The sequence below is a fragment of the Dermacentor albipictus genome, chromosome 4 (assembly GCF_038994185.2).
Source record: "Dermacentor albipictus isolate Rhodes 1998 colony chromosome 4, USDA_Dalb.pri_finalv2, whole genome shotgun sequence".
Lineage (NCBI taxonomy): Eukaryota > Metazoa > Arthropoda > Arachnida > Ixodida > Ixodidae > Dermacentor > Dermacentor albipictus.
The window spans coordinates 72,371,905-72,399,026 of NC_091824.1; the positions used below are offsets into that span (position 1 = coordinate 72,371,905).

At 44.5% G+C, this 27,122-nt stretch overlaps 1 protein-coding gene across 12 annotated transcripts in view; it reads right to left on the minus strand.

The window, feature by feature from the left end:
- Nucleotides 1-27,122, minus strand: part of LOC135902071 (uncharacterized) — a 79,074-nt gene that overhangs the window by 16,334 nt on the left and 35,618 nt on the right. For 10 of the 12 annotated variants that reach the window (XM_065431981.1, XM_065431980.1, XM_065431976.1 and 7 more), the window contains 6 exons: nucleotides 26,734-26,820; nucleotides 22,416-22,568; nucleotides 20,629-20,882; nucleotides 17,586-17,707; nucleotides 10,866-10,983; nucleotides 2,621-2,788 (listed from right to left, as the gene is read on the minus strand). In XM_065431981.1, coding sequence (XP_065288053.1) covers nucleotides 2,621-2,788; nucleotides 10,866-10,983; nucleotides 17,586-17,707; nucleotides 20,629-20,882; nucleotides 22,416-22,568; nucleotides 26,734-26,820 — 902 coding nt within the window. The remainder of the gene's footprint in view (nucleotides 1-2,620; nucleotides 2,789-10,865; nucleotides 10,984-17,585; nucleotides 17,708-20,628; nucleotides 20,883-22,415; nucleotides 22,569-26,733; nucleotides 26,821-27,122) is intronic. The other 2 variants (XM_065431982.1, XM_065431984.1) reach the window with 2 other exon arrangements.

Consider the following 27,122-nt stretch of genomic DNA (forward strand, 5'->3'; position numbering starts at 1 on the left):
ATATATATATATATATATACTTGAAGCGCACCCTTAAAAGGCAGGCGAGGCCACCACGCGGAGAAAGACCGTCACTTTTACGCAGGAGAGCGGGACCCTGTATCTAAACGTTCGCATTTCCCTATTTTCAAACAGTAACAATCGTCTTCGATCATTTCTGCACGTTGTTGGCGTACTTTAGCTTCTTTTTTAATTCTGGCTACTACAGGATATAATTTAATAAATACTATTTATTGCGCTAATGAATTTTACGTAGGAACTTCTCGTTGTTATTTTATGCGCAAATGCACTTTCCACGGCTGGAAATAAAAGTATGCATGTTCTTCTAACTGTTCTTCATGTAGAGTAGTGTTTGAGTATCGGGATAAAAGGCAAAAGCATTGCATTTTTATTCAGCTCATGTATCCCCTGCATAGATGGTGGTCAAATCACGTAACATTACTAACAGTTAGCTCATGACCTCCTAGCCTATGTATAGTTTTTGCTGTTGCTCTGAGCCCTTCACGAGACGCCAGTTCTTGTGAGCGAGATCTTCTTGTTATCCTTTCAACCAATATTAGATATGCAATGTTTGCGCAATAATACGATACGCTATTTCATCCTGCAAGTGTCATTTGCTGACCCAACCTAAAGGCTAGGAGTTACATCGTCACGATATTTGAGCTGTGTGGATCACCGATGATTGCGTTACGTGAGTATCCTCAATGTTATAATAAGCATCAATGTCACTCTGTTTCGTCTGGCCTCTCTGGCTTGTTTTGATACGTTTGGTAAGGAGAGGTCAAGTATTACTCGTGAACATGACAAGCTTACCTTCATTTTACGGGAGTTGAGTCTAAACCGCAATGCCAGTACTTTAAAGGACGTCATGGACATCAAATTACGTTCTGAATCCTTTGTCTAATTTACGAAAGGCTAAGTTCTCTTAACAGTCTATGCTGACTTTTTGATCCCTCTAGAAGGAAATTAGACTTGTTTACTAAATTTTAATATGGCCGCCACCCTAGGATGATTCCTCAAATTTGAAAAAAATAAATAAATACGAGACATTTTTGCGAACGCACGCCAAACGAAAAAAAATTTACTCCTCGATGATGGCAATTGGTTTATGGTTTCCGCCGCTAGCTGCAAGTCCGCACACAATGCCTACTTGCAGTTAAACCTTAACTCGTCGTTGCTTGCATCAACATCGCTGGCTTTGTTGTCACCGATTTCTTCATATAGTACACCGTACTCACTTTCGTCTATAGCATTCGAGATGCTACATTTTCCAAAATGCTGGCATACTCAGCTCGGCTCACATTTCATCCCATGCTGACGCCGTCCCGTTCACATGTACCAGACAATGAGAAATAGACATGTCGAAAGAATGTGAAAGTAGACCAATATGTGAACTTTTTCCCAGCCGCACATTGTTCTGAGCTTGTTCCTCCCTCTCAAATCTTCGAATGTGTGAGTTATATCTCCACTGACATACCTGCTTCTCATTGTATACAAACAGTAAAATCAACAGCCACTTCTTTTGCAGCTCATTGCATCACTCTTTTCGTGGTCGATTGTGCCTTACGTTTGCAGTCAAACTATATCCTCAAATTTAAGCCGATCCACTTATTTCGCTTATTATTAAATAAATGGGTCGACCTGCACTTCAATGAATGCAGTCTTGATAAAAACTTAACGATGCTTAAGCAAATGGTATCGGAATTTATGATGTCACGGCATGCAGGTGCGAGACGTTTGCCGCAGCGTGGCTATACAGAAATTCGGCGTTCACAACTCGGGTTTCACATGACAGAACCACAATCTGATTGTGAGGAAGCCCTACGTGGGGGACCTACGGAAGAATACTGGCCACCTATAGGGTTCTTTAAGGTGGACGGCAATGGAGCGTAATCGGGCGCCATTAAAACGCGGTCATGGCGGCCTGGATTCAACCCGTAAGATTTAGTACAACTGTGCACCCCTACATCCCCTAAGCTACCACACGACAGGTAAAGTGGTATTGACAATTACACTTATTTTTCACCGGTGGCCGGTTTTTCATCGACAAACAAATGTTAAGCGTGATCGCTCGGCGTAGGACGCGCTTGCACGGATTGGAAGTTTCTCGAATGTTATCGATGGTTCTAGCCTTTGTCTCTTGTTACCGAACCTTGTGAATCCTGATTGTATGCGCCTATCTAATTGTGTAGTACTTTCTGGAAGGAAGGCTGCACCAACAATTACGCTGGAACTTTCGAAGAGTCGTGTATAAAAGCCGACACATTTGACCCGCTGGTCAGGTTTCGACGAAGACTGACTGCGCTCGCCGCAGCCATCGGCCTTTGTGGGCTAAGATGCGCCCGGTAAAAAAGTTCGTTTCTTGATTTACAGTTTTGTTACCGTGTTCTTCATCGTAACAACGACGTGGCAATGTTCTTGTAAAGGAGGACCTATACACGATGGAGCTTGACAGCTTCGTTGATAACGATGTTGAAGTTAGCGACGACATGCTTATGCCGTTTAGACGAGGGCGAAGCTTCACACGATAAATATGGTGGGATACTAGCCACCCTGTTCGGAGGACCTAAAGCCCTCTTATTTGGCTGACACAGGAATCATGCTTTCGTCTGCTACTCACAGTGGAAAACCAGAGGGCCTCATGGAGTCTGCATTGAATTTGCTGCAGGGAATCTCCTTGCACCTTTGCGAGAGAGACACCAGTGAAAAAGTCGAGACGCAAGCTGAGTGCCAGGGCGAATTCGACCTTCGGATTCTGGGTATTTGTTATCGCACTCACAGCATCAGCCTGAAAGAAAAACAACGGAAAACGGTCAACTAAGGTTGAAGTACGCGTCTCTCTCACTCTAACACACACACACACACACACACACACACACACACACACACACACACACACGCACACACACACACACACACACACACACACACACACACACACACACACACTTATAATAACAGGCAAATTACTAACTTTCCGGGCAGCTGTGCCACTATTTTATAAAACTGGCATGTGACAGCGCTTTTATAGTTCTTGGTAGAGCATTGCTCTAGCAATGCCTAAATTGTTGCGGAGAACATGAAGTTACAAGAGGAATGTTGCTTATTAGCTCAAATTCATCTTAATTTCAAAGCACTGTAGTAGACATTCATCCGCAGCCAATAAAATAGTTCGTAAAATTGATATTCTGGGTGTGCTTTACACGCCAAAACCATGATGTAATCATGACGCAAGTCGTAGTGGGCGACTGCAGATTAATTTGGCGATCTTTAACATGCACCCAAAGCACAGCGCATGTGTGTTTTCTTGTTTTTTTTTTCATTTCGACACCAATGAAATGCGGCTGCCATGGCCGGAATTTCATCCTGCGCCTCCGGACTTAGCAGCGCAATGGCAAAGCAACTACGCTAGGCTTCTAAGCTATTGTCCAACTTTATGGGGATTATCCCGTTACATCTCTGTCGTACATCTTGAACGTTTGCTGAAAAAGGTGCAAGCACCTTCATAATCTTCAGATATGCACCTCATTTACTTGGAACAGGTGCATATTTTGAAACGTGTGACCTGAAATAATTACCTTCTACAATTTTCTGGATGCTTGGCAGAGAATAGAAAAGCTATACTACATTTTCATATCGCAATACTACTTACTGCCGGAAATCTAGGCTAATTTTGGCCTAGCGACAGTTGCTTTTTGAAAATTTGGAAAATATAATATTACTGAATTGCCTTACAAAGTTAACATTTTTGACATAGACCTCTTCCTTTCTAGATACGCTTATACAGCGAAGCTGTTACGTCCAAACCACGCGCACGATTGCGGACGTGCGCCAGCTCGCGTCCGCGCGCCCTCGCGCTCGAAGACAGAGTGGTACCGCCCATACGCGTGATAGTGATAGTGATCTCAAGAAAGGAAAGACGCTCGATTGCTCATGCGCGTCCAAACGCAGCACGATGTCGGTGAACAGCTCCTCTGTTGTCACGCGCTTGCGCTGCCTCGCGTCGGCACGCCTGGCTGCGCTGCTACGGCACGGTTCACTCAACTCTCAGTAAAGCAGATTCATATCATCCAAGAAAGTGCGTATATCTCCGTTTTGTGCTGATCTAACAGCTCTGAATTTAAAACAATTTTGTTTATACATATACAAGCGTTTTGAAACACTGTCATTAACAAAGTACGAAGTGGTGTCTACCAAGGCGTCTAAGAATGAGCCCAGGGAGCATGCGCTGTCGCGCGTCTTTGTGGATGCAAACCACCATTCCTCGCGAGGCGCTTCAGGAGCAAGGCGCGTAGACGTGCGCTTGTGTGCTTCCGCAAGCGTACGCGTGACCTGGGCTTTAGAAGGAAGCACAAGCTCGGGGTCAACTTCGACGCAGCCTATGTGAATACGTCGAAATGCTTTCATTGCGATAGGAATTCCATGGACGCTCATGACGAATTTTCGCCGTCGCTGTCGCCTTGATGCTCCGTATAAAGTCCAAGTGCGGTAACGTTTTATCGTGCCCCACACGCTGAACGTCACAAGCGGCAGGGAATGCATGCGTGATGCATGCGTGCCACATGGATGCGTAGTAAGCACAACACTCTTTATAGTCAAAATAACCTCTGTTAACAAAGCCATTCCTCCCTCTGTTATGCACTCCATATACGTCGATGATCTGCAAATAGCGTGCCGTGCTTCAAACTTACAAGCATGTGAAAGGGAGCTCCAGATAACAATTAATAAACTAACCGAGTGGGCTCAGAAAATGGTTTCTGCTTCTCTACTCAAAAAACCGTTACAGTGCTATTCTCGCAAAAACGAGGATTGTACTTCGACCCGAACCAAAGAGGATAGTTTCGCGTGCTAAATGTTGGAGGTCAGGTGATCAAGGGTGTGGTAGGTGTATCGGATGGGGAAGGGGGGTTGCGCATGGCTGTCCATGCAGCTGAGGTGGCGGGACATATACACTGCCCACGCACCACATCTTGGAGTTAGTCTGCGGCGGGTGCAAAGCTTGGGGGTGAGCTGGTGCAGCTGGCACCTTGAAGGCCCCTGCACGCCTTGTGTTAGAGGTCTCGTAAGCACAAGTTTTCGAGATGCGCTAAAACGAGAAGCAACACGAAGCTTTCGCCCAATGTTGGCGCCACCCTTCCCCAGGCCAACGTTGTGACAGGAAGTGTTGGTCATCACCGAGCGAGATATGTTCATGTCTCCCCTTGTGCACACGACACCAAAATCGGTAATGCATCTAGTAAGTGAATGTTTACTGGGATATCTACCACCGATATAAATACACCCCTTGCTTCGTGTAGCCGAGCTCTTTGCTATCGCTAACAAAGGTTCGCCGTATGGGCGAAACACCGCCTCTGCTTTTCTTTTATTTATTTGATACCACTTCTAGACTGGTTCAAATTTTTGCATATGAAAAAGATAAATAAATTCGTTTTACACTTGGAAAGAAACTTTTTAATCGGACTTTACCTTTATGCAAACATTTTCGATGATAGCTAGGTTTAAAAAACTCCGCAGTTTACAAATCCAGTCTGCGCTAAGAACAGGTGCTGCATTTTTGTAACCTGATTCTTATACTCTATATAAAGCTGGAAAATTTGGTACGGGAATTTAATGTTTATGTCATATATTAAAATTCTTTACGAGCATTTTGCCAAGTCCCTAATAACAAATCCGGGGTATATTGTCCAGCTTAGTACGAGGTATGTTAAAAAAGTTTAGAACCTTCTTCTTTCCCACGTAAATCAATAAAGTAGCAGAGGCTTTCTTCGGACAAAATAGGTAGAGAAAGTTCATGCGCTTGCGTAAATTTTTTTCCACCCAGAGATAGTGTCAGTTGCTGGCAGTCGGCCTATGAGTGAGGATGTGTAGTGAGCGCTTGTGGGATTTCAGTAAGTTGTAAAATGGCGCAACAAAATCAGCAGCGATAGTGCATCAAATTTTTTGAAAAGCTTGGCGATACCCAAGTGAAAACCGTTCGCAATATTGAACAGGCCTTCGGGGACGGTTCCATGAGCACTTCATGGATAAAGGAGTGGTACAACCGCCTCAAAGATGGCCGCACATCACAGGACAGCGAACCGCGTTCAAGCAGACCCTCATCAAGCCGAATTGAGAATGTTATTGAGCAAGCACGTACTTTGGTCATGGAAGACCATCGCATCACATTCCCAGAACTTGCGAACGAAATGGCGATAAGCATTGGATCAGTACCTTCAATTTTGACCGAATATTTGGGCACGAAGAGAGTGTCGGCGAAATTCGTACCAAAGCTGCATGCTAAGAAGGGAGCAGATGTAATTCCGTCTGCAAATCGCACAGGACCTGCTGGACAATGGAAACAGTAACTGCAACTGCAAACACTGACCAAAACTTCCTGACCACCGTGATAGCTGACGATGTGTCGTGGGTTAGTGGGTGCGACCTAGAGGACAAGACGCAGATGTCACTGTGGAACGTCTGACGTCCCCGAGACTAACAAAAGCACGGCAGGTCCGCAGCAGTGTAGAAGACATATTGATCATTTTATTAATGTGAAGACCTTCAGTCGCTCTTGACAAGGGCTATACCTGAAAAAGGCGGCGTGTAATCGAGTGGTACAAAAAAATGTCAGTACTAGCGGCTACTCGTGCAAAACATAGCTCTAGGGCGTTAAATATGCGGTGCCTGGACACCGCAGATATACTTTTTTAATACAGAGCTTATTTGTAAACATACGGTTGTTTTCTCACACGATCTGTATTTTTGCGTGCTTATCATGACATGCTTCGGTGATTTATTTATTTATTTAGTTATTTATTTATTTATTGATGTGTTAGAGGCACCTTGTCACTTTGCACTATAAAGTATTCGAATGCACAGCAGGTTGCACGGTTTGCACCGATCCTGGTAAAATAGGTATGTATGTCTGCCCCTAGGTTTACGCGCAAGCACTTTTCTTGCGATCCTGAAAAAGGGCGGTATATAAAGTTCTTTAACTTGTTCGAAACGCACATCACTCCTTTTGAAGGACATTAAAAACTAGCTGTATCAAACGAAATATGCATCGACCCTAAACGTGAATCTAGATAGTCCGCACCTGCCTCTTAACTAAAAATTTTAAAAAATGGCGGATATTTATGGCAGAGACGCAAGGGAAAGAATCCACTTTCGAAGCTCGAACACAACCAGTATACATATTCTGGTTGTTACAGGAAGTTACGATATGTACGTATGTTCTTTATAGCCATCCTAGCACTGAGGCGATTATGCATCAGTATTGGTCGCGAGTCGCGATTCTTGCAAGGTCTGTCGTAGAGCATAGGGCCGATGTGCACTTCATTTCTTCAGTGGAGCTCTTCGCGCCCGTTCTGCATATATTTATGCCAGACACGCAAGAGAAAGAATCAACTTTAGAATGTTGAACACAACCTGTATCTATATTCTGGTTGTTACAGAAAGTTACGATGTGCACGTATGTTCTGTAGTCACTCTAGTGTTGAGGAACTTATGCATTAATGTTGGGTGCGCATTGCGATTGTTATGTGCAAGGTTTTTCTTAGGGCGTAGTGCTGATGTGTTTCTTTTTTTTCAGTGCAGCTCATAGGCGCCCGTTCGCATGACGAGCGTCGGCGGTGGCATAATTGAGCGAACGAAGCGAATGAAGTTGGAAACTTACAATGCCCTGTCTACAGTGGAGTCCTGTCTTGTTGAAGGGTGTTCAAAAACACTGCCTTAATCGAAACCCTCCTACAAAAGAATAATAATATTTGGGGTTTTACGTGCCAAAACCACTTTCTGATTATGAGGCACGCCATAGTGGAGGACTCCAGAAATTTTGACCACCTGGGGTTCTTTAACGTGCACCTAAATATAAGCACACGGGTGTTTTCGCATATCGCCCCCATTGAAATGCGGCCGCCGTGGCCGGGATTCGATCCCGCGACCTCGTGCTCAGCAGCCCAACACCATAGCCACTGAGCGACCACGGCGGGTTCCTTCCAAAGAAAGAAATTATGCCCATCCTACGCACTGTATGAAAATACTCGTAACTAAAGCCTTAAGTGCCGTTTGCGTCGCTTGACGTTAAAAGGCGGTAATTTTGACGCTGCCTTTTTAGGCCTTCGGGATTTAGTGCCATAAGAGAGTGGCGAGTCGACGGTTACCTTAGGTGCATCACTTGTGATGGTCTACGTAGCACACCTAACACACAGTGAAACGTGTTGTCTTGAGCCGTTGTTGAGCGCCATTCTTCCTAGCCTGGGAGAATGCACCTTCTTACCTCACATGGTGCATCGCATCGTAGCAGAAGTGTAAAATTTTAATTATTATACGGGGCGTTACGTGCAGAAGTTCCAATATGATTATGTGGGACGTGGTAGAGGGGCACTGCGGATTAATCTAGATCACGTGGATTTATTTAATGTGCACCCTAGTCTACGTACGAGAGCACTTTTGCACTTCGAGCAGGTGAAAACGCGGCGGCAGCGGTTGTAACTGAACCCGTGGCCTCGAGCAACGCCATAGTCACAAAGCTACGGCGGCGGGTACAGAAGCGTTGATTAAGGCGGGCGGCTGATTTCCTGGTGTCGTCGAAAACGATGCGAGGCGAGATTGCAGTTTTGTGTCGGAGCACCTTTCGTCACTTGTCCACTTGACAAGATTGCCACGGTGTTCATTTGCAGAAATAGCAGTAACGTACCGTTTCTGCTACTTGAATTGAACCTTGAATTTAAATGCATCCGTTTTGTCCGCAACTGCTGCCGTGTGTAGCAGTGGCGTTACCTTGTTTTCCTACGTACTTTTCTCTCGTCTGCGCTTCTTCCATGCATGCGAGCTGCCACGAGACACAAATTCACTCGTTTCGTGTCTGCATTGGTTCTACCCTACCCTCTACGTACCTCCTATCTAGCATTCTATCAACTTCACCTTTATAGGCTATTTCTCATTAGTACAAAGGCAAGCGCTGTCTCTTCTGCACTGTTTTGGCGGGGGACCCACGGATAATTTTAGCAGTCGGGAGGACATTGCGGCGACACCCAGGGAGCTCTCGAGAACATTTGCGGCGACGTGATGGAAAGAAAGTTCAAAACAGTTTCTCACGTCAGCTTTTCTCTTTACCGCTCTCCTGCCATGTATATACACGTTCTGTACCACTCCCTGACGTGGCGTGCAAGGCAGCAACAGCAGCACTAGTAGTGGAAAAGTGGAAGGAAAAGGCAATGAAAGCTAGGTTTTCAGAGAAATAAAAAAAACAGAAATAAACGAGATGAAAAATAAAAATGGCACGACTCTTTTTCTTGCCGGATATCGCGTCACTTTTGCTTCATTTGCTTATTCCGATGGAAGTGTCCCCTCTTGACATAGATGACGCTGAACCCCATTAACTGCCAATTGTGCCGCAATTTCCTGAATGAATGGGCTTCTACGAAAGCTTTGCTTTTACTTATATATGTGCCTTGGATGCTGTGCGACGTTGTACTACCATCATGACCGGCGCAGTTGAAACAGTTTTTAGTGTTGTTTTCGTTCTTTGTGTCCGAGTGTCTTATTCCTCACTAACGCACTGCAATAATTCCACACGTACAACCCGACAACCTCAACCTTAGCTCTTCTAGTTTTAAACATTTCTGTGCCTGAATACATGTGCCATCGTTTTTTGACATATATCGCACGACATAGACGTAGGTACGCAGGACTTTTTACCGTTCACTCGCGGATGACGTCACAATTCACGTTTCTCTCTCGCTTCGCACGGCCAGTACCTACGTACAACGGATTGTATCGGTATATCGTAAACTAGCGTGGTCCAATCAAAAACCACGAGCTCATCTCATACGATCGTCGTCATAGTCCTCATTTTGCTGCCGCACACACACACACTGGATTCATACAATAAGTGCTGGCTACGAAAAAAAGAAAACGTTTGTTTATCTGGCAACGCTTCGCGGAACCCCAAAGGGTGCTCGATAGTAGGCTATACGCAAAACACTTCCCGTAACATTGATCTGCACAGTGCGTGAGATCCAGCTCCAGCGTGCGCGAAAGCACACCGTTCATTGTGGAAACAATCGGTGATGATCCTTTCATGATCCTAAAGGAAAAAGAAGACGCAAGTCTCTTTACAAAGCTCGGATACACCAAAGCATATAGAAACAATGAGGTATGGAGAAGAAATTGCGCCAGATATAGTGAAACGTATGCACAGTCTTCGGTATGTGTCGAACGCTGCAGTACAGCTAGAACATCTAGCTAGAACACCCTTACGCACCTGTGCTGTCCTTGATGTATATAGTCGCCAAGATTGGCGTAAGACTGCGACGATATTTTTCTTCCCCGGTCTAGTGTTCTACATATCTGCGTGTTTCAGTTTTATGCATTTGTTAAAACAATGTCATTCAGTGTTTTCAAGCGGCTGCGAATGAACTTTCTGTAGGTATAGGTCGGTGAACGCAATTTATGTGCTAATTTTGTAATTCTTAGCGTCTCTACGCACTTGTTCTGTTCAATAACACACTTGTGTTTATCTGTCGTTTATTTGCTTTTGCAGAATGGGTATGATGTACCAATTTGATGTCCTTACTTTGAAATTTCAGCTGTGAATTCTTTTGAAACTTAATTTCGGTGTCACAATAATGACTGAGCTGACATTGTATATCAGCACATGCAAAACTTTTATTTCTACGCGAATTAACAGAACGTTTTCACGAGTAGGACATTTGCGTTAAAATGAGGAAGCATGGGATCGTGCAACCAGCAATTTATATTGAAGAGTACTTTGAACTATTGCCCATAAATGGTTGTCGAACTTACTCGGAAGTTTCAGAAATGTGTTTCAAAAGCTCCTAAGTTCAATGCACGCAGAGGTTGAAACCTTGATAGAGACCCACCATTGTTGTGTCGAAGCTCTGAGGGAGGCAGCGGTTGTCCCAAGCTGAAGATGGGTAAACTTGGGCTACCCTTTCATTCGTTATGGTCAGGATAATTACAAGGTTCAGGTCCGTGATGCTGCAAAAAAAAACAAGTACTCCGTCATCTATCCTATAATGGAACGTTTATATGGCACCTGGCAATACTAATGCGACGTTCTACAGATGTTAAAGCGTTAAGTAATTATATTTTTTACTTTTTACACAAAGCACGCGAATCCTGACACACAACGTACATACTTCGTGAACCGTGGAAACTCTTGCAATTATTTTTTGAAATGTGTGAGAAACCTCGTTTGGAACAAACTGAAACGAACATGTGCCCTTAATATAACAATGACGCCATGTGAAAGTATGACTGAAAAGGTAGGCGCACGCATCACTATCAGGCAGCACTAGAATTGCGATGACTGGCGATAAAATTGGCGTAGTAGCGTTTAGTAGCAGCTGGTCTTAGCACGGTCCTAGAGTTTGCACGTGAACAGCTTCCTGGGCTGGGGTGTTACCAGTTTAGGATCGATTTCTCGGACACATAGCAGACACTGTCTATGGGTCGGGTGACGTTTGTAAAATCCTTTGCATCATGGCATCAGCTTTCCATGAGATGCCGGATGTAATCAACCGAGTATGAAATCAGCGGCACAGTATTCTCGTTGATGAAGCTTGTTGTATAAATTTCGTGAGCGCTCGAAAAATGTTTTTTTTTTTTGTGAGGGAATTCTCATATGAACATTGCGAGAGATAACTTCTATGAAACAGGAGATAGCAGCCACGCAGCAAACAGAACGGCAAAATTCTACTCAGTGTGCGAGCTGATACACCGGCGGGCAATAAAGCACTAAGTGGAGCTTTACCGCATGCTTCAAAGCTCTCACAAGTGTTGTATTTAGACCCGTAGCCAATCACTCTGCTTTTAGCGTGTTCGCTAGAATCAAACAGTACTCTTTGGAAGATTTGATGAATACCTACATATTGATGGTTATGAGTAAGGCGGGTCCTCTGACGCGTACCTAAATATGCAGCGGACGGAAGTGCAAAACCACTTGCTCTATGCCCTGAAGAGAAGGAAGCGTTAGGAGGAGAACATCTAAAACAATCAAGTGAGCAAATGCCGATCACACGATGGCTCTGCTTTAAAAAAAATCGCCGCCCAAGACGCATTCCTTTAGTGCGTCCAGACAGCAATAGTTTTAAGCTTAATTTTCCTCAGCACTAGGGGTACTGCGGTTTCAACTCTGGAAAAAAGTAACCGTTACACTTTCATGTTTCAGCCCTGCTGATGCACCCCTCAATTTCTCTGATTTTGTTATCTTACTTCTAGCTCAATTCTCAAGTAGTGGAAGAATGTACTGAGTGTAGCTTTTGAAGGATAATGGCGGCGCTACTTTTTGTTACTTGAAGGTAGTTTCTCTAACCTGGTTAACCCATTCTGTTTCTTCGAGTTCTTATTTGATACAGATTTGGATAAACGTACAATTAGACGTACTGCATAACATGGATGCATTCACTCCTGCGTTGACTAGAGTGTTTCTCTACCAAACAGACACTCTTTGCCTTGCTAGATTAATCAGCGTGGCCTTGGTCTTTGCTCAGTAAGTTTAACATCTACCATTGAATTTTGACCAGTTGCCTTTACCCAAAAAGATCACGTTCTCGTAATGCTTGAGGCAGAAAGGATGTTCCTATCCGCCGCCAAGGTCTGTTAGTGGTGCCGCTGGCTAACACTCCAAGGGTTCTACTGGCAAGCATAAGTACCCGAAGAAGTTGATGGGGAAACCGCGCCGCGGTAGCTCAATTTGCAGAGCATCGCAAGTGAAATGCAAAGGTTGCAAATGCAAATGCAAACTGCGGCAAGTTGCTTTTCCATCCGCTTTCATTTCTATTAATTTATCGTTTCTTTATTTCACTTATTGAGCACAAGTAATTTCCCCTATGTGGTCCTTGGTGTCGGTGTTTGTTCGCTTCTGATGATATTGACACGTGTACTTATCTTTATCGGGTGAGCATGTTTCGCCACCTAACAAATGTTATCGCACAGCTCAGGACGCGCCTGCATGTAAAAGAAGTTTCTGGAATGTTATCGATGGTTCCGTCCACTGTCTTTCACCGCGACTTGTGTAATCTGATTGCATGTATGCGTCACGCGAAGAGTGTAGAAGTTTGTGGAAGACACGCGGGTCCCAGCGGTTAATCTGGAACATTTGACGACTGATCTATAAAAGCCGACGCGCTTCACCCCCTGATCAGATTTTCGACGATCGCCGACCGTGTTCGCCACTATCGTTGGGCTATACGTGTAGCCTGTCTTTGTGGGCGCGGGTTCGCGCAATAAATGTAAGTTTTATCTTACACAGTATTGCTACTGCGTTCTTCAACGTTACCACCACGTTACAATATGACCATTGTAGTTTGAAGCTTAAGGTACGTCATCATTTGTTGCTAATCTTATATAGCGTAGAACAGTCCAATACGTTTTGGAAATTGCAGGGATACGTTTATTGCTGCTCCTAATCGTTCCCAATGTATTAGCTTGAATGCTTTTAGCAAACACAGTGAATACGATTGGAGAAATTATGTATACGCGTCTGACTTCCTGATAAGTGAGCATTGATTCATCTTTTGTGAATAAATTTAGTTGTTGAAAAATCCACGAAAATTTTGAGTATACCAGGCGTCCTTTTTAGGCTATACAGAAATAAAAAATGAGCACACCTGCCGCAGATAGCAAAATTCTAGTCTTTCAACTGGATTACTCTAAAACGTGGTCATTACTTGCACGTAAAATTGAAATAGTAATGTACTTCTAACAAAAATTCACTAGTCAACATTTAATTCATTGCTTTACTACGGTTATTGCTATTTACCAATTGTAGCCGGTGAACTTGCAAGCCATATCCACTTTGAACGAAGTATCAGGAGGGCACCTGTATCGATATGTGCATTCCCAAAGTGTGCGACGATATACATGGGCGTTCCGTTTACTTTTACGCTTCAAGGAATAAAACTGGTTTTTTAAAAGGTGTGTGGAACACACCTTTTAAAAACACAGGAAAAACACAGGAAGCTTCATTGCGCATGTCAACAGCCGTGTGAGCCTTAGAATTCATTCCAAGTGGATAGGGCTAGCACACTCGCCTGCTACGTTACGTAAATTGCTGTACGTGCCATAAAGCAAATATTAGAAGGGTGGTTAGATCATTTTATGCGAAGCATATTACGAGAGCTCAACCCAGCTCCTCAGGCGCGGCGGTGTCGCCTTCAATACCACGTGACGCCGTGACGTCACGACAGAGGAGAAACGGGGCTCCAACTCGCGCCGTCGCTCGTGGCGTCGCGGCGGTATATAAGCAGCTGCGCTTGTCTCTGCTAGACACTCACGAGGCGAGATGCCTCCTGGAGACAGAGCTGCTCGTTGGAATGAGAAGCGAAGGTTGCGGCGTGCTACGGAGACTGATTTTCTAGGTGGCTTTGGCTCAACTCTTGCAAGATGGGCTGGGTGGGAATCGAACCAGGGTTTCCGGAGTGTGAGACGGAGACGCTACCACTGAGCCACGGGTACGATGCTTCAAAGCGGTACAAAAGCGCCTCTAGTGATTGCGGCGTTGCCTTAGAAACGAGCTGTTTCTAAGGCATAGGCGTGCGTCGCTTGCTCAGGCGCACATTTCGTTGCCGCGCCGAACGCTGCGTTGCTCGACGCTCACCGCGTCCAATGCGGGGCGCGTAGTCGCTGCGCCGTAGCCCATTATCTTACACCCCTTGGCGGGTCGAAGGGAACGCTGTCGCGTTCCACTCTTGAAGGCGAAGCAGAGTAACGCATGAGTTGTTTTTTTCGTCTAGCTGAACCACATATAGCCAAGCAACAGCAGTTCACCAGGCTAAACAGTGGTTTAACAACTAAAATAAAGGCTAGTATGCTTCGCATCCTGGGCTTAACCTTAGCTAAGCCACAGCCATTTTTTGTCCGTTAGTCGAATATGCTTCTTCATTTCTCGTGCGACTTATGTCCCGCCACTTCAAAAAATCCAGCTCAACATCTACGATAACCACGTCCACTACAGACGATATTCAAAATTCTATACGTTCTAAAAAAAGCACCCGGTAATCAGGCGTGGTTATTCTGTTGCTAACCACGCAATACATCGATGTCTTCAAATAGATTTTATTGCGATAGAAATTATATGGACACTCCAGGCACATTTCTGCCATCTCCATAGGCATCACCGTGATGCTTCGTATAAAGTTCAAGGGAACAGCATCGTTGCCACGCACCGTATACTTTGTGTGCGAGTGAAAGCTTGCGAGGGTGACCCGACGATGGTGGTTCAATCTCGCGCGCACCGTCTTCCGTCATGCGCTAGGTGTCGGTGGGAGGGGAGCGAAGAGGGGGGGGGGGAGGCGTTCGACCTTGTCGGCTGTTGCGTATGGCGTGGCCCCGCGGGCTCTATCTTGAAAAAGATCTGCGATGCGAGCAGAGTGAGCCACGTTCTGATGGTTTCGTGTGCGATGTGTTTTCGCCGCTTAGTTCGCGTAGAAGCGAGAGGCAGCACGAAGGTCAATTCGATCGCTGCTGCTGCTGCGCATGCTCACACCACCATTTTGACAGCGGGTGCCCACGCTCAACGTGTGCGATGTGTTCATGCTTAGTAAGAGTTCACTGTTGGGCTAGTTGGTCGTCCATATTTGAAGTAGTAGTTTAGCGCGAATAAAACCACGGACACAAGGAAGACAGACTAGGACAAGCGCTACTCACAACTGTTTAATGGAAGGAAGTATAGTGCATATATATATATATATCCTCTTGTCACGCATGCGCCTACCAAGCAGAAGAGTAGCCGGTACATACATATCAAAGGCGGTTGCGCAAGAAGTTAAATTCGGCATCCAGTAGTGTGATAGAAGGCTCACTCACACACCTCTGTTCTTCTTGATAAAGAAGGCCTCAAGAGCGAGCCTGGAAGAGGCGTTGCCGCTCCTGCCAAGAATAGCTGTCGCAGAAAATCGAGCGTCGCAACCACACGCGGTAACTTGAGCCACCAAATGTGCGCCCTTATCCTCTTTTTTTTTGTTTTTGCGCATGTTCCCTTAAACGGTCATTCACACAATGCTCAGTTTGACTAATGTAGAGCTGCCCACAAGGGTGCAAGGGAATTGCATAAACAACCCCTCTGGAGCACTCAACAAAGGGCCTCTCATATCTCGTGCGGCAGCCCCGCCTGCTCTTACAGCAAACTCGAGAGCACAGCTTCTAAAGCTTGTTGGGCGCAGAAAAAACCAGAGGAATGCCAAGACGGTTAGCAACCTTTTTAAGGTTGCGTGACACGTTGTGTACGTAGGGAATAACCTCCGGTCTTACCTTCGGTCGTTTGACCTCTGCTCTCGCCCTTCGTGCTTCAAGCTTTACTTTTTGCAGAAGGGACTCAACTTTAGCGTTGACGACCATCAAAGGGAAACCAGCTGCCAAAAGGCGTCCAACTTCGTTCGTAAAACTAGACCGCATTTGTTTTACGAACAATTTCCGCAAAGGCGATTCCAAGCAAAGACTACCAACTGCTCGCTTCACCACTTGTGTGCGGAATCGTAAGGTAGCAATTGCTTCATGGCTCGCGGTTGGTAGGACCAGCAGAAGTGGCCAACTTCAAAAGACAGTTTTAAATCTAGGAACTGCAGGCCTGTGCCGTCAGGAAGTTCATTCGTAAAAACTAGCCCTTGGCCTTGGTTGTTAAAAGCTTTTAAAATAAAAGCAGGGGTTGTAAAGTCACCCTTATTGTTTAAAAGCACTAGAAAATCAACATACCTAAAGACTTTTAAAACCTGCCCCCCATAAAAACATGCTCTAAACACCTATCAAGAAAAGACAAAAAAATGTCGCGCAATATAGGAGCAACACAAGACCCAATACACACTCCCCGGCGTTGCAGAAATGGCTGCTCGTTGTAAAAAATAAAAGTCGCACTTAAATAAAACTCGAGCAATGTTAAAAAGCTGTTCACTGAAAGGCCCGCTGAGTTCTGGAAGTATATATGCTCTATCTTTCCTTCCATTAAACAGCTGTGTGTAGCGCTTGTCCTCGTCTGTCTTCCTTGTGTCCGTGGTTTTATTCGCGCTTAACTACTACTTCAAATATGTGTTCATGCTTGCTTCTACGCGCTGACACCATGATTGTTAGTTTAGTTGTTAAACGAATGTTTCCAAGTTTATACGGCCGTTGAATCTAGAATCCTTACTTCGTACAGCTATCTACTCATCTGCTATCACAAAGACGCTTCGCCTTTCTGGCGAAGCTGCCAATGTTTTCTGTTTAAATGCAAAATTTGTTTTAAGGGCTTTGAACTTTATTTCAAGTGCAGCAAATTATATTACGAATATTTCTTTCTCTAGACGAACCCATTGTGGGAGAGGCGGCTGGGAAATTTTCAGCACCTTATGTAATATATCAACTGTAGGAATTTAATGAAGAGTACCGCACACCAATGTGCAATCAGTGCTTTACATTGATGAAACTATAATGGTAACGGAAGGCTGAATTATTTGTTATGGCCATATTACAAATATTTATTTTGTCGCCTGTGTCCCACGCTAATTAAACGAGGCTAGTGAAACAGTATAAGTCGGTAAACTCTGAAAGGATATTTGCGCAGAAGTTCAGCTCAGCTAGAAAGCTTTAATAGAAATGTCCCATACCTGTTCAGCAACGAAAGGTGCTGTTTATATGTATCCTGTGTGACAAGGCCTGGATTGAAGGCAAAGAAGTTCTTTATTTTGCCCTGATCCACGCCACTGTCCCGCAATATCTCGGCAAATCCCTGCAAGGCAGAGAAAAATGAACAGCACTTAATGAAGCTGCGATGTCCAAGAAGTTCATTGTGCTGAGTCAGATAACGGCTTTGTATGAATACCTTAGTTGAATAGCAGTCGCGTGCCCGTGGTCAAGATTTCCCTTGCTGTAAATGCGGTAGTCACATGAACGTATTACGCAACCTCGGCCACAAGAAGACTGTTAGGAAACTGGGGATGAGGTAGGGCCATGCGCCAAGTCCGCTAAAGGAGAAACACTGAAAGAATGCTCCAAACTACGGCCAATAGGCAGGTTTAAAGACTTAAATTTGATTTAAAAATATGCGAATGCCATGTACCTAGACAGAACCAAGGTAATGTTGTTTGCCGTCGCTTGGAGATACACTCTTTTTTTGCAATCCGCCTACATAAATAACTAGTCTTAATTATGTGCTTATCAAACATTATAACTAGATGAAAAGTGTATGTGAGAAAATTGTAGGCCAAGATGAAGAACTCCTGTGCAGCTTTCTGTTGCTCAATACGTGCTACATAAAAATGTTCTTCCGAACGTGAAAGAAGCCCGCGAATACACGCATCGTCCCTCGAGGGCCAAGTCGCGTGGCAATTTCATTTACTATAGTTGATTAATTAGGACTAATTATCTAATTAGATAAAATCCAAAAATAATATGATTATCTCCGAGTGACGGCAAGCAATATCAACTTGTTTCTGTCCAGCTATACATGACATGCGCATATTTTGAAAATGTTGGTTCATGATAGTTGGTAAGCCATGTATAACAGCGCCATAGCGAGCTTTAGATTCAAGTTTATGTAGCTGAAGTGCTGAAAATTTGTCAGAAACCACCAGATGCGGTGGTTATCAATGCCTTGCGCAGCTTAGGCCAAACAGAAGCTGTAATAAATAATTGTTTTATTTCGCTGTACTATTTGTAAAACACAACGTGTTCGCTGCTTGTGTTAAAGCGCGTACGAATGGCGCGTGCATTTAGGACAGTTATACTATGATAGCTTGAAAATCAGGACTGCTTGTGTCAAGTGAGAGATAGCAGATCAGCTGGAAACATTCTGCAAGTCACCAAACGAGTGCTCTTACTGCTGCACGGACACGTCTCTGAGCAAAGGCGAGCTTAGTCTGTGCGTCATTACACACGTCACGTCTCTGAATTGAGGATTATTCGGTGTGTTGTGGGGCTCGAGGTGCCTTCGCGCGCCTCATCCCCCAAGCTCGCGCGTTGTGCGTAGCTCGATCTCCGGCAACCGCCGCCTTAACGGCAACATGACGGACACGGCTAGCGCGCCGCGGCTAATTTCCTGTGCAAACCGCGCTTCTCCGTCCTAAGGTCGAATCACCCCGCGAGCAGGCGTCACCGGTAGCATGGTCTGGCGGTCTAGTTGATGATGGTGATGTTTGAGGTTTAATGGCGCAAGGGCCAGGTATGGCCAAAGAGCGCCATGCTAGTGGTAATGAATATGTCGTGGTCTGATGGGCTCTGTGAATTTAATGTGACTTGGCTGTAGAGGGGCCTAAAAGAGTTTGTGTAAATTGCATAAACATTACCCGTAATAAAATTATGGCAATGATTAAAGACATGTACTATGATCACTAAAATACATTAAAAAGAATGATGCATTATATAAAATATGCGAGAGACTAAAATTGTCTAAGAGCACTACTGCCTCGCCAGAGCCCTTGAAACGCAAGGGCCGAGAGGCATGTGCTATACAAGATAGCTATCACAGAGGCATCCTCTGGGGAGAGGAGACGCTATGAGCGTATGGGGCTAATTACATGTAACACAACATCTTTTAGGAAGTCTAGGACTGCGTTAGTGTCAAAGAGTGGTTCTGGGCCGAGTAACATTACATGATGAAGGGGAATATGCTGCCGGGGTGCTAACGGAAAATGTTTCTTTCTGTCAGATTCGGCTTCCCGACACTCCAGGAGGACATGGAGGACGGTCAGCCTCTCTCCGCATCTCCCACAGGTTGGGGGCTCATTTCCAGTGAGTAAAAAATTGTGGGTGCCAAATGTGTGTCCTATTCTTAGACGACAGAATAGGACATCTGTTCGGCGTGATGTTGTAGCAGAGGGCCAAAGCCCTAACTGTGGCTTAATTAGGTGGAGCTTATTATCTGTTTCCGCGTCCCACATGCGTTGCCAGTGGCCGCGCATCCTCCTTCGGAAGAAAGGCCTGAGATCTGTGACAGGCACCTCAGCCGTAGGGTTAACGGCTTTCGTTGCGATAGACGTGGCCATCTCGTCCGCCAGAACGTTGCCCTCGATGCTCCTATGGCCAGGCACCCAGCATATAATGATATGCTGGTTAGATACGTACGCTTTACACAAGACGGTGTAGAGTTCTAACAGTTCTGTAGATACGCTTTACACAAGACGGTGTAGAGCTCTAACAGTTCTGTAGACTTCTAACAGCTCTTTTCCGCCAAATCTCTCGGAGTAATATTTTCAACTAATATTTTCAACTAATATTTTACTACTCTCATCTCATTAATTGACTGTTTAGTGTCTCATTATTCCTGGCATGATGCTATATTCGGGCTATCCTTACATTAAACTGGCCTCGGGGCTATTGCTTACCTCCGTTTGCTACTTTCCTGCTTTGTAAATGGCAAGTATTTCGTTAAACAAAAGAAATATTCGTAGCACGAGAACTCACTCCTGCCTTTGCAATGTTTTCGTGATTGATTTGCACTATATTGCTGATATAATAGTGTTGTTTCCAATTCCAAACAACCATTGAAGTTGTGTAAAAAATGATTAAGCTAGTAGACACTTAGGGTTTCAGAATGTCAGGCAAATTATTAGGAACCTAGAAACCATCAACATCACACTCTCTTGGTGAAAATAAGGTTTTACGGCGAACAGCCCACGCGACTTGCAATGTTACACGCGTCCGAGAACTTACGCTGTAGATCAGATCCAGGTAAAATTTTGTCCATCCCTGGCCGATCAGGCTGAGCAAGGTTGGAAGACCTTTGAGCACGCCCAACCCATGAATCTTGCTCGAGCCATGCGCGTGCTGTAAATATTGCACGCTTTCCACGAACGGGGTAGAGTTAGAGTTGACCAAGAAAGATCCCGATCCAACGCCCTGCAGGTCGATGTCGACGTGGAACAGGAGGCGATGCTTTGCACGGGTGAGGAATCTGTATGAGTCGACTGCAAGGCAGGGCACCACAAAAGACAGCTGAATAAAACACGTTGCGGGGCTAGTTGCAGCATACTCTTTTTCTAGCAGTGGCGCATCTTTTACTTTTTTTTCAGTTCAGATTCCATTAAGCTGCGGCAAATTTCACTGCGGCCAGGCTGACCGATGTATAAATGATCCCTTAAGAGAGAGCAGGCGTTGTCAACGAGGAACGGCACTTAGTCGCAGCTTCTTGATCTTTGTAAGTGTAGCACTTGTGAACCTTTGCTGTCAGTGACCCGAGGTCTAAAGCGAGGTTTCGAAGCTGTTGCTCTTCGGTTGGGTTAGGTCTATTTTACAATGATTAATTAGGCAAAATGTTGAAATGTCGCCGTTGAATTGTTCCATTTGCGTAGACAACGTATTCGCAAGTTGCACAGGCAAGATATTACGTTAAAGGTAGAAAGTTCACAAGTAACATGTTCCTTCCCTGAGAGTAATGGGCTCTCGGATTCGGACAGCTTTATGTTCTGATTTGCGGAATCTTTTTGGATACGTGCTATCCAGTGACTTCTGTATCGTGATACCTCAAAATGAACATTTGATGTTTCTGCTTCAGGTTGCGTATCTATGCCTTATGCTGTGTAATCTAGGGCATCGGAAATAATGTATCTAATTGTCTATTTTTTTTACATACCGCTATTTTTATTTTGGGTTGATTTCGAGTCTGGGTCCAAGATTGAACTATTTTGTAAAATGTCTTCGATCTTAGATACAGAGTCGGATTGTGTTATCCTCAATAACTTAAATAAATATTTTTGTCGGTTTATCATAGTACAAGCTCTTTACTTATAACCGGCTTACTGTTGGTGTACTTGGAAGGAGTGACATGGGAAAAAATAAAGGTTTCCAGCAAGGATAGCAACGTAGCTTCGAAATGAATGCTTAGGGTCTTAAGGGTAGACAAGAACTAATGAATTTAAATATTAGGAAACAAATGCACCTATAGTTCGCATAGTAGTTTGACTAAATTGCCTTTGTCTTAGAACTGTACCTTGCGAGCGTACGCACAGCACCATTTCCTGGCAGTGCAGGATATCGTGTCCACGTGCGTCTTCATGAAACTAATATCAGTCACTGCGGCGATGATAGACGGATGATAAAATTAATTGCTAATACAATTAACACATTTGCGCTACACTAGACGTGATCTGCGTTGGCTTTTCCACGAGTTCAGCTAACCTATATGCAGTTGTATTTCCGCGGAAGACGATGTACACAGGGGGTGAACCATATTGGAAATGAGCCATATTGGAGAACCTACATTGCTGGCAAACGTAGAGGAATGGATCTGAAGTGGAAAAACAGTTGGTAGCGTCTCCATTTTAGGTGGCCTCGAGAATGAACCGAGCGCAATGTAAGAAACAATATTCAGGAATTGCTGACGTTTCGTATGACTTTGTCAAACAAAAATTTTGTAGCTCGGTTCCGCCTATCCTAGTTGCTAATTATCGCAGCATAAAAATTTGTTATCGCCATGCACGATGGCGGAGAAAATCACGCACCTTCAAAGCTGCCGTTAGCTGCTAGTGGGAGGTCCAGAAGTATGTAGTCACACATCGTGGAGCTCGGCACCTCTTGTCCCTCGACGGCGTTACGCAAGGTCCCTGTCTCGAAGTAGCTCGGGGACACCAGCTGGCACAGCACCATTGGTTTGGCTAAAAAAACAGTGTAGCAGTCCATAAATATACTATTTTTCTGCCTAGTCGAGCTACAAAGCTTGCAAACTGCATTTGAAACCAGAACATCTCAAGCAAAACAAAATTAGTAGCCGTCGCTTTGTTGCACCAAACAAACAGGAACCTTTGTTTCACAGCGAAAAGCTCTTCATATCGCGGTAATTGAATTTTCGATTACATGCGACCTAAACCGCGGGTGTAACAACGGTCAAAGTGCTAAGAAATTCTGTAGATACAATTAGCGCACATGTTGAAATTTATATGAAAAAAAGCCTTCATGAAGCGCTTATGTCAAATTAATAAATGAAGCTGTTCATCTTCTTTGCACTGCGTTTCCCTGCGCGGCAAAACACCGTGATCCGCACCACACGACCCAAACATTCGTGAATTACGTTGTCTCCGAGTTCCACTCCGTTTTCATTACACCAGCTCCGATAGCGAGCCAATTCACTCGGCTCAAAATCGACCAAGCAGACGCACCATACCACGGGAAAGAAGGCATAAGTGTATATATATGCACTCAACGCTTCGTTTTGATAAGGGAATAATGCACTTGAAGACGTATAATTTATGCACTGAGGATACTTATTCAGAGTTTCTTGTTGAACTGCGTAACTATACAAAGAAATTTGTACGCGCAGTAAGATGAATATATATTTTATAATCCTATTCGTTATGCGAGTGCCTTTTTGTGTGTGAGCTACTAGGTAAGACGTATAAGTTAATACAGCTATGTAAGTCGTAGGCTTTGAAACCGGCGCGCAAAATTTCTGAACACCGAGAATCACGGAGGTTCATGCCCGAGTCTTTCAAGAACCGCTGTGATCGGCCTAGATCCTGTTCTAATGTTGCACCTCACACAATGTTAATTGAGCACGTTTTTGTGGCGCTCAGCCCGTTACTCTTACTAACAGTGCTATGTACATAAATTGTAAGAAATGTCTGCAAAATTAATCACTCAAGTTGTTAATGACGTTTGCAGTGAAAAGGGGGCCCAAGACAATTGAGCTACTGGAGCTTAACTAGTGGTGTAAACACGGTCGTTATGGACATGTGACTTTCTATTGAGCAGCGTCGCCTTTAGGCTTATACCCCCCTTAATTATATATGTACGGCCGATTATATGTTGTTCTTCGCGGAATATTTGTTCTGGTCTATCCTGGAAAGTTCATAACACTTGGAAGGCTTCCGTGGACCCCACGGTTGAAATTTCTGGGAAAGGCGCAGCTTGTTTAGATTAACAAATTTGTTACACACAGTGTCCAAATCTTCCAAGGAATGACACTCGTGGTTTACAACTCCGCAACTCTTCAGCAAAAATAGGTACTAAAGCACTGTGAAATGTATTTCGCTAGATATGCAGCTTGGGCTTGTTGGTTTTCCATCCTGCTAGTAACAGCGCACAATGTAGACAAGAGACGAGACAAGACACCACAAGTGCTGCAACAACGTTTAATCCGAAAGAAACACGACTTCTTATAACCATTGCCCACACATGTCGCAGTCACGTGATCGCACATCATGCGAAACATGCACTTTTCCTTTTTTGCACTATAGATAGTGGTTGCACATGCAAAAGTTCAAGTTCTTTTTTTGTCAGTAACAAGGACGGCGTGCCAACGCGTTGGTCACGAAGTCTGGTAATCTCGGCTGCCTCAATTATCTCCCGAACCAGCTGGTCATTGTGCTTCTTCAGCACTTTACAGCGCCTGAATTCTGCGGCGCAATCTTTTGAGGGTCAATCCCTGATATGGGTGCCTCGATTCCTGTTAGCCTGCTCGACGCTAAGTTTGTGTTCCATTAGTCTTTCATTTGTGCATCTCGAAGTTAGCCCTATATACCTTTTTCCACATTTCACAGGTATTGAATACACCACGGCTTCTGTGCACTCCGCAAAACGATGCTGCTGATTTATTGTGCACCCTTCCTGGTTTATCGGCTCTTCAGCATTGACGCTTCGGCAGAGGCTTTTTAGTTTTTTCGGGGCAGTAAGCACTACATTAACACCAGCTTTGCGCCCAATCTTGTTCAAGCGGTGAGATAAGTTGTGCACGCATGGAAGGGCCACGGTCCGTCGCTTTTCTTTCATTTTTAGCTTCTCGCCACCTGGCTCACCAAGAGCACGCACGAGATTTAAGTTCTCGCTCATTTTTTCTGCAACGGACAAAAGAAGGTGCAACAGATAACCAGCCCTAGTAAGCTGGTCAAGCTGCCGACAAAACTTTTTTCCATTGCGTGGATGCACGATTTTTTAGCGCATTTGTTAGACAAAGGTTTGCCATTGCTCTATTCACCAGTTTTGAATGCGCTGATTCGAATGGAAGTGGCGCCTCGTCACGTCTGGGTTCATAGGCCCAGCAGCGCTTGTGGTGTCTTCTTGCCTCAAGTCTTTTCTACACTTTGCGCTGTTACTTGCAGGACTGTGAAATGTATCTTTCAGGCTAATTGAACTCAAGGAGCACTTTACCACGAAACGGTTTTGGCAACTAGAAGCGCCCCAAATTATTTCATGCGCGTTTTCAGAGTCCACCGATAGACAAGGTGACTCAAATAGATTCTACTTTGAAAAGATAGGGGGCCCTTTGGGGCAAAGTGCAGGCAAATTTTGAAGGTGTCCGCGTTAACTTGTGACTAAAACCTACTAGTGCTTTCGTTCTCGCTCTTCAGAAAAGTAATGTGAAAGGTTTAGAAAGGTTACCCGCTCCGTGTGTTAACCAAACGTTACCGCAATATCATATCCGGGAAGATTGGGAACGACGCTATTATTGACGTTGACTGAAATCTTGATGTACAGATGAAGTGCTTCGAAATTAATTTGCTACTTTGCTTCATGGTTTCAGGAGTCATTGGAGCCATGTGGGCTGTTTCCGCGGTGTCCGCAATGACGTAAACGACGCTCGTTTCTGTAGTTATATTCAACGGGCACAAGCTGTACGTGACGTCCGATAAGAAATTCTACTGCATCGGTTAATCACGGCCTTGTAGGTTAACTGCAGTCATTAGGTTACTTATACAAACGCATTAGAGCTTTACAAGCATAATTCACGAACCGCGTCGGAAGTTAACACCGTGTCCTGAACGAAGGGAACGTGACATAAAGGTGACATTAATACGAGTAGGTGGCTTACTAGAGGTGGTTTGTGGAAAATGTTTCACGGGCAACAATCAATTACCGGCGTAGCAGTAAATTCCCCAATGAACTGCCCTCAAGCGCTACACAGCCGTTATCAGCCATGGTTTCATGTTTACATTCGATGAAACAGGGCTACATTTTAGGTGTGAACGTGGTGCAACTTTTGCCTATGTAACTGGATTATCGCCGTTTTAAATAAGAACCGAACGTTATTCTGTCCCTATGTCGATACGCTATACAATGCGCCCATGGCATTCTCTGTGCGAAAAACGAGTCATCCTGTTATGTTTTGTTCATATAGCGGACAGGTAACGAAGACTGTGCATGCAGACATCGAAGTGCAGGAGTAATATTGATTTTAGCTGTGAATTACTTATGCAAACGCGCCAAAGCGGTATAAATCAGTTTGTCGAACGAATAAGAATTTATCCTGATTTCCTGGGACAGCTATAGGCGCCATGAATATAAAATATAGTTACAATAAAGGTGGTGGCCCTATGTGCGCGCGAAATATGCATGAGAATAAATTACAGGTTTCCTAAAAATTTATTCGGCAAGTACCACGCAGCGTTATTCGGCCCAAGCAAGCTGTGTTTTCTACTCTCCCGATAAAGCTTTAAGTCACAAGAAGTTAACATTTGGGGATAAGTGGGGGAGAGGGAGGGGGGGGAGAGTATGTAAAGTTTACTGTCCGAAGAAAGGTTAACGTGTAAAGCTAATTATCAGCTTTGAAATGAACTAATGAACCTTGTTTTGCTCTTGGGATTTTAATGCTCTATACACGCTACCTGTGGTGTTCGCTTAATGGGGACAAGCTATGGCTTATGTTGTACGTAAAGTTTCAAGTGTGAATTAAGGACAGTTTTGCAAAACTTTTCCTCATACGGCCACCCCAAGTTTAACTGTAAAGCTTCTCTTTTAAGTTCTCCCTCAGCTTTGACGACACACGCTACAATTCAGAGTGAAAAATTAATGTCAGAAAAGAAAATAACATTATGGATTCAGACATACTCTTGAACAGCGGACCTGTGGTTGTTGTGGTCGCGTTTGAGGGTAATGATGACATCGTGGGTGTTCCAACGGATGTCGGCGTCTTGCCTGTGAAGATAACAAAAGATAAAGATATCGAGTTCGTTCCGAAAAGGCCGCCCAAAGCTCTGATCAAAATGTGAAAGCGTCGTTTCACAGGAGCGGTTGGTTTATCCGAATCACAGCCGTTCGCGAATGCTCGCGTGCATGGCTGATTAGTTGGCGGCGCTACAGATTGGAAAAACAATTATTGTTGCGTGGTTATAAAATAGTCCACTCCATATTAGCCGTAAGAAGCACAAATTTCTGTCAAGGTAGCGTTTACACTATCCTACAGCTAATTAGTATTAGGAGACCATTTTTATATTTGG